The 14162-nt window shown below is 43.6% G+C and overlaps 2 protein-coding genes across 5 annotated transcripts in view; both read left to right on the top strand.

Annotated features, from left to right (window-relative positions):
• LOC139753802 (protein Wnt-9a-like) overlaps positions 1–10090 on the top strand; it is a 99726-nt gene extending 89636 nt beyond the window's left edge. For 3 of the 4 annotated variants that reach the window (XM_071670703.1, XM_071670682.1, XM_071670694.1), the window contains 6 exons: positions 3657–3742; positions 4185–4362; positions 5115–5310; positions 6378–6540; positions 7166–7330; positions 8107–9843. In XM_071670703.1, the coding sequence (XP_071526804.1) occupies positions 4302–4362; positions 5115–5310; positions 6378–6540; positions 7166–7330; positions 8107–8664 (1143 nt within the window). In that variant the 5' untranslated portion in view covers positions 3657–3742; positions 4185–4301 and the 3' untranslated portion in view covers positions 8665–9843. Of the gene's footprint in view, positions 1–3656; positions 3743–4184; positions 4363–5114; positions 5311–6377; positions 6541–7165; positions 7331–8106 lie in introns of all 4 variants that reach the window. The other variant, XR_011713777.1, reaches the window with a different exon arrangement.
• The window catches only part of LOC139753791 (uncharacterized), a 41539-nt gene continuing 37180 nt past the window's right edge, over positions 9804–14162 (top strand). The window contains exon 1 of the mRNA XM_071670660.1: positions 9804–9894. The gene's annotated coding sequence lies outside the window, so the exon portion shown is untranslated. The remainder of the gene's footprint in view (positions 9895–14162) is intronic.

Raw genomic sequence — 14162 nt, 5'->3', positions numbered from 1 at the left:
TCCACCTTCCACAGAAGCGTATCCCACAACTCATTGTCATTACCACCAGAGGAGAGAGATCAAAGTAATCGGTCCCCTTATTCTTCACTTCTCCCTCACTCACCCCTAACCTCAGAGTCATAAGGAGGAGGACTTACCATCCCCACCATCTCTCCCACATTCAAAAGTTAAGGAGGATCGAAACCACTTCGTAACACCTCTTGCCTTCGTCAAGCCCTTGTAGTCCTGGGCTGGTGATTGGTAGTTACCACGATCCAGTTTCTTTAGAATTCACTGATAAAGTTACTCATCTTGCCAGACGGTACTGGCGGTCATCTTCTGGACATCAACAATAAGATTTATAAAAGGACAAAACTGTATTCTGAATCAGCATCGAATACTTTGAACTTTTCGATCTACTCTTTCGCTCTCTGTTTGCAAGTCGAACAAATGCAACGTCACAAAATGGTTGGTACTGCAAAGAAAAGAGCGGATATTTGAGATAGAATGGCTCTTGGCCAATGAAATGAGAAAAGAAAATGAAGAATTACTCTCCCAGGCCTTATGTTTACAAATTGTATTCTACTTCCGAATTGCTGAGAGCGCTTTGAAGCACACACGCACACATACACACATTGCACTGCTCATAAGTTTAAATGGGCTTAGAGCCTTCAATACGCCGGTCTGGACAACCGAATGCACGACATGTCTATGTAGTGGTAGGGAGGACTGGCTTCGATCCCTTACCTAACCAAAGTAAGCGCCATAAGGAGAGGGTAGAAGAGGAAGATGTATCGGCAAGGGAAACAAGACTGTCATGATTATGGTTAGGTTTCATAAAGACACCTAGGTGTTCTCCAGGGTTGGATGTGCGATGGAAGATTGACATACGAGGTTCCTTACCGTATCATCTTTAAGGGAACGTCCTTGGGGTCGAACGTGTCCTTTTTAAGTTCACGGTATGTTCTAACGAACCTGAAGGATCTGTGCCATTGATTCATCTTCCTTGTACGTAAGAAGAGAGTGAGAGATGATGATAGCTACCCCTACAGCAGTAGAGAATGGGATCAATCGTCTCACATTCCCCGGCCATCAGAAGAAAGGAGAGATTTCACGCCATAAGAGAGGGACAGATAATACGTCACGAGACCATAACGCCGACGCTGATTGTGTCTCAAGACAACATAGCCTGTTCTTCTGTCGCACACCACCACCACCTCCTCCTCCTCCTCCTCCTCCTCCTCCTCCTCCTCTTCCTCCTCCGACGCCGAAACTCGAGCTGTAACTCATTATGTACGACACTGTCTTGAGTGTTGTCCCCTGTCGTTGCTATGGGTCGCCACGATACCCAACCCCGCTGGTGAGGGCCAAGGTACAAACCACGGGACATGTGTGGGGTCGTTCTTGAGTCGTCCGGGGCACAGTCGTTGAACTCGGCGGTTGACCATCGACGCTGCAGAAGTGGTACTCGATTGACGCTGAACGTAGACCAGCAGGAAGCTTGATATATATATATATATATATATATATATATATATATATATATATATATAGATATAGATATTATCCCTGGGAATAGGGGAGAAAGAATACTTCCCACGTATTCCCTGCGTGTCGTAGAAGGCGACTAAGAGGGGAGGGAGCGGGTGGCTGGAAATCCTCCCCTCTCTTTTTTTTTAATTTTCCAAAAGAAGGAACAGAGAAGAGGGCCAGGTGAGGATATTCCCTCAAAGGCCCATTCCTTTGTTCTTAACGCTACCTCGCTGACGCGGGAAATGGCGAATAGTATGAAGAAAAGAAAGATATATATATATATATATATATATATATATATATATATATATATATATATATATATATATATATCGAAATTCTGTAATGTAATGGATAGCGTTGCTGACCATGAATTCACGCACGTACCCGGAACTTAAAGGAACATTCATCTTCCAATATATCTATTTTCTTGTTCTTACTCCTAGTTGTAACCTAACCTCGAAGTTGCATGAACCGCATAAGGGGCTCGTAGGGTTTTGCATGATAAATGATAATAATAATCATAATAATGATAACGATAAGAGTAATAGTCGGAGTGATAGTGATGATAATAATGTTAACAATAATTTGGGTCGTATGTTCTCTTTCTTACATGTATTGTTCAGGATTAGTGCATATCTCACATCAATGGGCTTCTTAATTGTGTGCTCAATAATGCTCATAATCGCGTTAACTGACCAGTTGTGAGAGACTGCAAGTCACCTTTCGTTAAGTTTTATAATCTAAAAGTTCACAACAATGGACGGATGAAATTGCAATATTTCAGGAAATCCATTCCATCTTCAGTCAAGATGTCGGACTCGTGATCTTGTGCGATGTTTACATCCGCTGCCATGAAAGAGGCTGGACAGTGCAAGTGATGACTGGTTGATGTGCTGGTCGAGGTTTAGGCTTATGAAGTACCAGGGTGATTAACGCCGTCACCTTGCCACCCCTACAATGAATATGACCCATCCAATTGGCTGATGCAAAGGATGGGTATGGAATTGCGTTAGGCAGACGCAAACGTAGCAAGCCTAATGGAATGGAATCTTCCCCATCACTCATGAGTTACGTCCCATGCAGTCGACTTCTCCTCGACTGGGAACTCCTTCTTGGTTGTAAAGGTTGAGGGTGATGAAGTCACCTGCATGTTAAGGGATGATGAAACTTCTCGCATCAAGAAAACTTCTAAGATCACTGGTTTCGTGTTCTCCAAACTGGATCGTATGATGTTGGGGTCGCTAGTAAGGTCTTCTTGTGAGAGATTTCTAGCTACCTCCCTCGTATTTTATTCGTATGTAACCAATCACTCAGCTCAGAGTCTGTGCTTCCATATGGCAATGCTAGTGCGATGGAGAGAACATGCACATGGTGAAGGCAAAGATTATCTTTGAATTCGGACGCCTTGCAGATCCTTGCAATAGTCATATGGACTGATTGGAAGAAGCGAATTCATATTGCCCTTAAGTCATATTGGACTGATTGGAACAGTAGAGCATTAAATTGCCCCTCCTTATATAGTGGCAAGGGGGGGGCTAAGCGAGTCTCCTCGTCTGTGCGTGAACCCCTCCGGTATAAGAAGCCAGCTATACTGTGGGGGAGACGAAGCTGGATTCTGAACTCAGCGGCAGCTCCAGTGATGATGGGGTGACGGTGATGGTGGTGATTTTTGATCGTCCTGATTAGTTCAGCAGCCCCAGTTCAAGGCTGTATACGGTCATCCGTAGTTCAGTTGGGCAGATCAGACGTGTCGTAGCGTTCAGGATTGAAGGCGGAGGCAGGAGGCTGACCTTGAGTAGCCATATTTCCTCCTGAGGGTCCAGAGGTGTGTCCTGGCTGGAACAAAATGGAGCTCTCTGTGTTATATGTATTCCCAGAGAAATTGGACTAGGGTGAGATTTTCTCGATCTAAATTTTAGGGATTTCCACGTAGGTAACTCTGTTTTGTTTCTCATCTAGGGTAGACTGAATATTTCAGGTCGACATCAGCTCTTGATTCTACAGTTTGAGGTCTTATCAGAACAGCGTATTCATATGGATTTCTTAGAAATGTGCCCCCAATCACCATTGTGTCAAGGAAATGTGCCCCAGATCACCAGTGTGTCAGAGGATTACTATATGCTCTCTTTCTCATTTTCCAGAGTGTCCAGTCGACGCAAACTGGATCCAGTCCTCCTCACATCAAGCACCTTCCTCCGTCAACTTGACGGGCAAAGACCTGCGGACGGTAAGTGGCATTATCCTTGGCTGATATGGTGACACAGTCTTCTGTGTGACCATATCAGAGTGAGAGACAGACAGACAGAGATTGCGTACTGTGGAGTGATTACGACTCTCTACCTCCATTTCTCCATCTCTCGAGCTCTCTCTCTCTCTCTCTCTCTCTCTCTCTCTCTCTCTCTCTCTCTCTCTCTCTCTCTCTCTCTCTCTCTTTCATTGTATCCATCTCTACTATCTTATGTAATTCTCTTTTTTCTGTGTCCCTCTCTCTTTCGATATCACCCATTGCTTATCTCTCTCTCTCTCTCTCTCTCTCTCTCTCTCTCTCTCTCTCTCTCTCTCTCTCTCTGCTTGAGAGCAGGACACAGTACTGATTCATCCGTCGTACTGCCCGTCCTTGATAACCTCGTGCTTCTCCAGCCTCTCATCCCTTGCCTTCACATCACCAGCTATGCGAGCGCGTTGGCGTCCACGGGCGCGGACGCAAGCCCTGCAGGCAGTCTGCTGAAGTGGCCGGCGTGCTGGTGGAGGCGGCCTGGAAGGGAGTGCGTCATTGCCAGAACCTCATGCGGTACGAGCGGTGGAACTGCTCCTTAGGGAAGACAAGGCGCAAGATTATGAGGAGAGGTGAGGTGCCTGCCGTAGCGGTGAGTTAAGATACATTCTGGTCGAAAGCATTTCATCGTCCGCGTCGCTGCGAACGATTTGACTGACTGGGTATTGCGACAGGTGACGGAAGGTCAGGGAAAATGTGAAACTATAGGTCAAAGGTCATGGTAAGAGGGGAAGGATTCAAGCTGTGACATAAGGTCAGAGTTCGTGTACGCTAGTAGAGCAGCTGTTGAAACGCGGAAGAAGATATCAAAGGTCATGTTAAAGATGGAAGGATTCAAATTCTAGGATAAGGTCAAGGTTCTTGTATTTACTTCAGTCACAACTAGATCTTCTTCAGCTGTGCACTCAACTGTGAACACAGTTCTTGTTCATAAAGTCATGATTTAAGGAAATACTTGATGGTTAATTTTCTGTGTACTAAAATTATCTAAGTGCTGGTAAATTGTTTGAAAGTTTCGACAAATGATAAATACTCAAACTCCATTTTCAAATATTCTTTTTTTTTACAGTTTTTAGCTGATAAACTTTAGTATTCAGTTAGCTGCATCTAGCCTTACTTTATTATATTCTATCGTGATTCTGTTACTGAGAATTTTACTTGATTTCAGATTATATGTACAAAAGGTATTCTTCGTATCTGTCTCAGCAATATTTCCGTTTCTGTGAGTTTCTCTGCGCCACAGATGTTGCTATAGCTTCACATTATCATTTACCCACAAAATTCACAGTGTGACTTTGACGACCTCCATCCCTCTTCCAACCAGTGTTCCGGGAGACAGCCTTCCTGCAGGCGCTGTCCTCGGCGTCGGTGACTCACGTGGTGTCCCGCGCGTGTGCACAGGGGCGCCTCACCCACTGCTCCTGCGGCTACGTCTCCTCCGACGAAGACGGCGACGGTGAAGATCACCTGAGGGCTTGGCGCTGGGGAGGATGTGGAGACAACATCCGACACGGGAGCAGGTGCGGTTCTCTCTCTCTCTCTCTCTCTCTCTCTCTCTCTCTCTCTCTGTCATGTGAGCGGGTGACACAACACAGAGGACAACCGGTCCTTCATAACATCGTAGAGGGTCGTAGGGCTGACCACGGTCTGTTTGAGGATCAAACTACCCACACTAGGCTAAGGCCTGTCGCATCTCTAACAACTATTTTCAATATCTTTTTTTCCAGTATTTCGAACATTCTTTTTGGAATGATCAACTTGGTCATCGAAAATGGTACAGTAAATGGAGTAAAGAAAAATGAATGATTAAAGATCTTTTTTCTTATCGAAACGACATAAAATATGTTATGATGTGAAAATAAGTTTTCATTTTTTCCTGTACAGTATGGAATATTCAGCCGTAGAATCATTCTTCACTTGCTTATCTTCCAGCACTATACCTGTTGATTACCGACACGATGATAGGCACAATATGTGGTCGTGGTTAGGATTAACAAGTTCTACATTAAATTTCTTTTATATCACAGTTCTGTATTTAGCAAAGCTCATGTAGCCTTCCGTTAGGTGATTTACCATGTTAGATATAAACTAGTTTTGACATATCAGACAGCAACCATGGTTAAATGTAAACCAGTTTTGACATATCAAAAGCAGTAGGATTAAATTCATCAATATTTTCTTCAGTTTACATTGTTCAAGGAGAAGATTTCTCTCTCTTGAAAATCCTCTCGATACTTCCTTCAATAGTCCTCACTCACGATGTTACGACGCTTGAGCACAACCTTACGACCTTTAACTGCGACGGTACGAACCTTACGGACGAGGATGCCACGTTTGGGTATCATGGCTTGACCTTTAACCCAACCTATAAAGGGTTAGGTTAAAACAAGCCAAACCATCATACCCGATGGTCGTTACCGTCGTGCTTGAGTTCGTACCGTCGTATTCAGAGGTCGTGTCATCGTACTCAAAGGTCGTGCCGTCGCGCTGAAGGGGAAGTAAGATAATAACCTCATCAAGAACGTATCTTAAACTAATGCCTCTCTGCAGTATTGGTGACCACTGCGCTAAAGTTTCATCCTCTCAGGTTTGCAGCAAAGATCTTCATCGGTGGGAGGCAAGCGAAGGCGAAGCGAAAGGCCTCCTCTGGGGGCCATCCGGAGAGGAAGTTTCGCCCCGTCCTTGGTCCTCCTCGAGGTCAGGACTTCAAGTCACGGATCGACATCCACAACGCTCGTGTTGGCATCATAGTAAGGCACCTCCACGTGGGGATGGTTGATGTATATACGTAAGATAGGTAGCGCCAGGAATAGACAAAGAGACTGTCCTCATTCGTTCACATGCACTCTTTACATCCTACTATCCACAGCCAAGATCCCTAAACCTTTCATGTAGTTTCTCTTGACCACTTTATATTCTCGGGGTCTGCCCATTAACAGCACGTCGCTCCCTTTGTACCATATTGATCTAATTTGTTCTATCCCGTGCAAACTTGCCTATTTCACGGATCTAAAGGGCCAAAAAAATGAAAAGCTTATGGCCACACGTGTTCTGAACGCTCTATTTCCACAATACACTTCCTTTGGCTTATCCAAGAGTCTTGTGTCATATTGTTCCGTTGTCTCTTGCCAGACCTGACATAAGCTTCAGCTGTCTACCTCTTAGTCCTTTAACGGTCAAAACTGTTTGCACAGTAATCAATCACTTTAATACCTTTCGTCAAAAGTGACTAAGAATTTCCTTGACTAGAAGATCCTTACAATATTTCACGTGTAGATGGCAAGCTAATCTTGAACATTTGCCCTCAAAAAACAACTTTGATTTCAATCATATACTGGTAGCTTCTTGCCTGAAGACTTCTTTGCCTTATTGCAGACTGTGGAGAAGACGGCAAAGGAGACGTGTAAATGCCACGGTGTGTCGGGTTCCTGTTCCACGAAGACCTGCTGGATCCAGCTTCCTTCCTTCGCCGCCGCAGCCATGGTCATCAAGCAGCTCTATGAAACCGCCTCTCTCGCCGTGACCAACAACGAAGCCCGGGTACGCGGGGCGGGGCGGGGCGGGGCGGGGTCTTCATTTTGACTGATTGTTTACGAAGGTGAAACACACGGTTGATCCTGGCCAATAGGAAGAGTTCGAAAAGAATTTCTTTCTTCAAGTTCTGATATTTTCCTGAGAGGAGGAAAATGTATGAGTGATTAATCCAGTTAACCGTTCCACGAGTGTATCAAACCAAGGGAATGTAATCTCAAGATAACATAAGACTGTACGTTTACCAGTCATACTGTTGAGGTTGGGTTAGGTTGCTCGTGGGTCCTTACACTGTCTAGCTCGTCTATCTCGTTCATACAAGACGGTTGGTCGAGACTCCTACAGGATACTTGACTACATGACTAGTTGTTGAGTTTCTGATGTTCACTACTTGATGTGGTATGATTTAAAGATGTTCGGGATTATATCCAAAAGCCTTAGTCTCTCTATGGTCATCTTTTTCCGTTCAGGGAAGTACCACCTCATTAAGTGATTATTAGCCTAATTCGATATTAATCCTTGTCTGAGAAGTTATAGTTGATCATCTATGGCCAAGTATGATCTCTTAGATAAATACGTATCTAAGTGATTATCATTTATATCCCGATGTGCCATAAGAAATAGCCTCTTCGTATCAACCAACTACCAGTTATCTAATATTTTTTTTTCAGTGTTTTTAACTGATTTAACCTGGTGATATGTCATTTACAAATTAGTGTCCAGAGGTATATCTTTTTTTACAGTTTTGTCAGCCACTTGGTAATGTTTTCGCTTTGTTCCGTCAGATGGGCAGAATGCGAATGACGAAGAAGAAGAGAAAGCAAAGATTTCCTCGAGCAGCAGACTACAGTGGCAGTATCAAATATATTCGAAGTCTTCCAGGAAACTACAGGAACCTGACTCCAGCAGTTTACGTCCGAGAAGGATGGATGGGAACTGCAAAGTCTCAAACACAGGAAGATTATTGGCGGAAAAAAAGCAGGAAACGCTTTGCGCGGGATCTTCTCAAGCGCATGCGTAGACAGTCACCCAAAAGCCTAAAACGACGTAAGAATTCGAGACGTCTCTCAGGCCGGAGGAGACCTCGGAAGTCATACCTGGGCGACCCGACGCAACTCGTCTACCTGGACAACTCGCCCAATTTCTGTCGCAAGGGCAAGTACGGACCAGGTACCGGGAACCGTTCCTGTAAGAAGAGCAACTGCGAAAGTCTGTGTTGTGGACGAGGGTACGACACGAGTGTGGTCGTACTGCAGGAACCGTGCAGGTGTCGTGTGGTGTGGTGTTGCCGCGTGCACTGCCACAACTGCTCGCGTACTGCCGAGATCTACACGTGCAAGTAGGAGAGACACGCTAGCACCACAGCCATAAAGTGTACTCGTTTTTATCCAGATTTACAGATATTCAGGAAGTGCGCGAAAAGAAAACTATAGAAATATTGATGACATTTTTATTTCATAACTTTTTAACCAAAAAAGACTCTCAAAGACTGTGTACATTCCTTTTTATTCCACGGGGAAAATGAAACACGATATGTTCCTTAAGTTCTTTTTCCCCGTGGACTCATAGGAATATACTTGATCACGCGCAAAATTGTGATCCATTCCAACACTGTGTACATATACATATATTCTAGAAGATATAAGCAAAGAAACTAATGCCATGAATGCTGCTGTAAAATGAATGAAAGGGATGATAATTCTTAGCTTGCAGTGACCCCGTGAAAAAAATTACCCGAAGAACATTGAAAACAGGTTAGAAAACCAGTGTTCTCAGTGTTAGAAACCCGTCACGCGTCGGTGAGTAGTCTGCATCACACGCGTTGCTTCCCTTCATCTCGTCTCTTATTCCAGTTCGAAAAATAGAAATGGATTTTAAGTAGTGCATGAAGAAGTTCTTCGCCTCTCCACATTATTATATTTTTTAAGTTTTCCTACATCTTGACCCATGGCTGTCGAAAATGCTGTCAACCTGACAAAGATGTGGCAAAGACGTCTGTGCATTTGTGATACTTTGAAAAAAAAGAAAAAAGAATTAGAAGATAAAGTCGAAATAGATAATCGTCTTTGATAATGACATAAGTTTCTGTAACCGAGGTTTTTGGACAGTATGACCCCTAATGACGAGGGTACGACAAGTAGATGTGATACCTAGGCCTGAAACTTCGACCTGACCCTCAAGGATCGTTCTCCTCATACAGGTCGTACAGTCGTGCTACTTGAGACAACAGAAGACGACCAACAAATTTAACATTACATAACAGAAGAACTTATCCCCCATGTGTCAAGTTGGGGACCATGTGAGCCAAGATCAAATAACGTAATTCAAGCGATGGTGGTCGTGTTTGTGAAGGTGTGGTCCAAATACGATCATGATTGGTTGGTTGGCTGGTAGTATATGTATATAGATGAATGTATATGTTTAACATTGCGGTTACACAGATGTGTTTAAACATTACATGTCTTGTCTTACGTTTCGTCACAGATTGTGAAGATACGTAGCCAGGAAGAGAAAAAAAGAAAGCGTCATCTGCTGAATCTCATTCCCTGTTCGCCTTACTTTGCGCTGTTGTAGTAAGTGACATAAGTTATTTTTAAGTAGTAGCATTTGTTTTCTGAGTACTCATAAGTTGTAGCCAATCTGTACATACAATCTTTAAGTGATAGGTAATACGGGGGTTTTCTCGGACCTCCACCTACATGACGTTATGTCGCGAGTGGAAAGTCACTTTTGATAAAGTTGTCCGTGGGCAGGAAGGAGTAGAATCTCGTTGAAGAATTCTTCATCCGAAACCAGTCCACCATTTCCTTGTTAATGATTGAAGTCCAGCCTTGGAGCTGGAGGAGTCACGGAAAAGGGGTCCTTGGTTTATATGATTAAGTAGTTCCAGCTGGTGACGTTAAACCCTAACCCTAGACTAACCGAGTGTATGTGTCCACAAATGCCAAACCCTCATCACGTGAAAGCACTACTCCATAAGATGATCTAGCTGCCTTCACTGGTACCACCCCAACTGCACATCACTGCCATTCCTAACACATTACTCACACCTCGAGACTTCCAACAACCACTCAGACAAAAAGAAAATACGCCAAGAGCATCCTCCCAAATTTACACCACCAATGTATAACTTTCAACAAGCACTTAGCATAAGATACTCAGCAAATCATATTACTTTAGAACCCAAATCCCACACGAAACATTTTGAAACTCATTGTCGATGGCATCATAAACGAACACTCACAAATATTCATCCAACTCGAGAAACACGACATGCACATAGCCTTCATGTATGAAACTAGATAAACACCTAGAACTACCCTCCTAGAAGTACAGTACATATCTTAAAACAAGACAGACCACAAAGACATGAAGGAGGAGGACTCATAATACTGGTACACCGCAACAATCCGTTTACAGACCGCAGACACAGTACTGACCTTGAAGTATGACCCATAAAAATACATCTTTTGCATTATCACACTATGATCAACACCTGCTCTCTCTCTCTCTCTCTCTCTCTCTCTCTCTCTCTCTCTCTCTCTCTCTCTCTCTCTCTTCCTCTCCCCTCCCCCCCCCCCCTCTCTCTCTCTCTCTCTCTCTCTCTCTCTCTCTCTCTCTCTCTCTCTCTCTCTCTCTCTCTCTTCCTCTCCCGCCCCCCCCTCTCTCTCTCTCTTCCTCTCTCTCTCTCTCTCTCTCTCTCTCTCTCTTCCTCTCTCTCTCTCTCTCTCTCTCTCTCTCTCTCTCTCTCTCTCTCTCTCTCTCTCTCTCTCTCTCTCTCTCTCTCTCTCTCTTCCCCCCCCCTCTCTCTCTCTCTACCCATTCACACTCCTACACTGCATACATAACTTGACCAGCGCACTCAGAAAAACACCACCTGTATGTGTCGAGATTTCACTGTCCACCATCCAGCTTCGGTCATCACCCATACCCAAGATCGTGGAGGCGAGTCACTTATCAACCAAGTTAAGTCGATCTCAACATTCTCGTCCCATGCAACAAGCCAACCAGACTCTCAGCCCACCACTTCCATGAGCCAAATTCGCCAGAAATTAATTACCTTTTGCACTACAAACAAGAACCACTCGTAGCATATGACACGAACTGTCCTTTTATAGCATGGTTATAATGTGATTTTAGATACAGTTGTTTCTTTTAACTTCTCATAGATATATTTGCTGTTTTTCATGACATTATTATTAATCTATATTTCATCCCCATGATATGAGGCTTTACATAGTTTACGTAGATATCTGTTACAATATGTTTATAGTTCAAACTCCTTCCAGATATAAGAAATACTTTACTGAAATGTATATATATATATATATATATATATATATATATATATATATATATATATATATATATATATATGTATATGGTTATGAAGTTTCATACCGCACATACATACGCAGTGACAAACTATGAGGAGTAGTTTTATAGTTGAGAATACATGAGGTGAAAATATATGAAAATATATGTCTTTGTCTGTAATTGTTTCTTTAGATATCATCCTCTCTGTATTGACAGGAAAAGTAATGTAGTAGTTAGTAGCAGTAGTGGTATTAGTAGTTGTAGTAGTAGTATTAGTAGTAGTAGTAGTAATAGTAGTAGTAGTAGTAGTTGTAGAAGTAGTAATAGTTGTAGTAGTAGTAGTTGTAGTAGTAGTGGTAGTAGTTAGTAGTAGTAGTATTAGTAGTAATGATAGCAGCATTAGTAATTATAAAGTTCTCAACATGCGTGCATTTTTATCGTTATTGCCAGTAATGATAAAATGTAACTTTGACGAGTTAATACTTTATTCATAAGGTAATGATAATGTTCTTGAGATGTATGATTTGATAATGACCTGACCCATGCCAAAGTTTAAGCTATCATACTCCATAGTCGTAAAGTCGTCCTGAAGGGGTCGCACAATCATACCCAGAGTCGTAACGTCTCTTGAAAGGGCCGTACAATCATACCCCAGAGTCGTAACGTCGTGCTGAAGGGTCGTACCATCATACCCCAGAGACGTAACGCCGTCTTGAGAGGGTCGTACCATCATACCCCAAAGACGTAACGCCGTCTTGAGAGGGTCGTACTATCATACCCCAGAGTCGTAACGTCGTGCTGAAGGGTCGTACCATCATACCCCAGAGACGCGTAACGCCGTCTTGAGAGGGTCGTACCATCATACCCCAAAGACGTAACGCCGTCTTGAGAGGGTCGTACTATCATACCCCAGAGTCGTAACGTCGTGCTGAAGGGTCGTACCATCATACCCCAGAGTCGTAACGCCGTCCTGAGAGGGTCGTACCATCATACCCCAAAGTCGTAACGTCGTGCTGAAGGGTCGTACCATCATACCCCAAAGACGTAACGCCGTCCTGAGAGGGTCGTACCATCATACCCCAGAGTCGTAACGCCGTCTTGAGAGGGTCGTACCATCATACCCCAGAGTCGTAACGCCGTTCTGAGAGGGTCGTACCATCATACCCCAGAGACGTAACGCCGTCCTGAGAGGGTCGTACTATCATACCCCAGAGTCGTAACGCCGTTCTGAGAGGGTCGTACCATCATACCCCAGAGTCGTAACGCCGTCCTGAGAGGGTCGTACCATCATACTCGACGATCCTTCCATAATGCTCAAGAAATTAAGATTCCCCAGGGAAATCACTGATGATGTGAGAGCTGGTAAGGCACACAGCCAACAGGACTGGACACTGTCTCTACAACATAGACAACTTCACACACACACACACACGCGGCCAAGCAGCGAGACGAACGTAACAATAGCCCCAAGCCTCGAACCCTGTTCACTCTGGTTGGACAGAGCTGAAAGCCCACGTAGCCACTGTCGACTGACTTAGTTTCAGCGTGGAGCATATAACTCCAAGCATATCTGCTTGGAAAATTCGATACCGACTCCAAGAACTTCTGCGTTGAGACTAAATCTCATACAACTCATGGCTGAACACCGATTCCAATACTGTGTAGATTCCGACCCCACTAACTTCCGTCTGTATACTGACGACTCCCAGAACGTCTCCTTAGATGCCCCTCCTGTACCAACGTCTTCCAGTATACTTACGGTGTTGTGATACCTTCCTCATCTGAAACTACAGTGCTGCCACCACTCTACACTGACAGCCAATCATTTTAGACAAACTGGTCACTGAAGAATCTATTACTGTCAGGTGCACTACCCTTGCTCTACATGGATCACGATTTAGGAATTTTGTCATAAATCTTTAAACTTCAGGGTTGAGAGATAGACACAAAAAGAGTGTTGGCAAATAATTACGGGGTCAAGAATATTTTGAATTTGGATCATGTGGTTAGCATTTAGTCTCTTTCTTTTTCTATACATATTACTTACTCTAAACACTCCATCTTCCCTATATACTCTACTATATATGCAGTATTCTCAAAGAAAAAAAATAATTTTTCAGAAAACGCGTCAGTAAATGAAAAATCGTCCGTATTTCAAAAAAAAAAAAAGAAAGATATTCTTGAGAGGGTGAATATCAATCGTGCAATTTCTATGCGATGATATGTATCTCATTAATACATCACATTATACATCGTGAGAGATTAGTTATGAAGAGAGACTACACGTCTGTGAACCACACTCCATCTGAGGCCCATGTAAACTGAGCCGTGTGGTAAGCGTAGATTGACCACAAAGCAGGCCGTTGTTGACGACACACACACACACACACACACACACACCCTCACCTTATCTACGCTTATCTTTCTCTTTTAGCTTTATCTCTTGCATCTTAATTTCATGCTGGGTTTTTTCCCGTTACCTCGAGATGGCTACGGATTATCTTACTTTGAATCTCGTCTTACT

The sequence above is a fragment of the Panulirus ornatus genome, chromosome 2, assembly GCF_036320965.1.
Source record: "Panulirus ornatus isolate Po-2019 chromosome 2, ASM3632096v1, whole genome shotgun sequence".
NCBI classification, from domain to species: domain Eukaryota; kingdom Metazoa; phylum Arthropoda; class Malacostraca; order Decapoda; family Palinuridae; genus Panulirus; species Panulirus ornatus.
The sequence above is the reverse complement of the archived record's forward strand: the minus strand, read 5'-3'. Positions and strand labels throughout refer to the sequence as shown.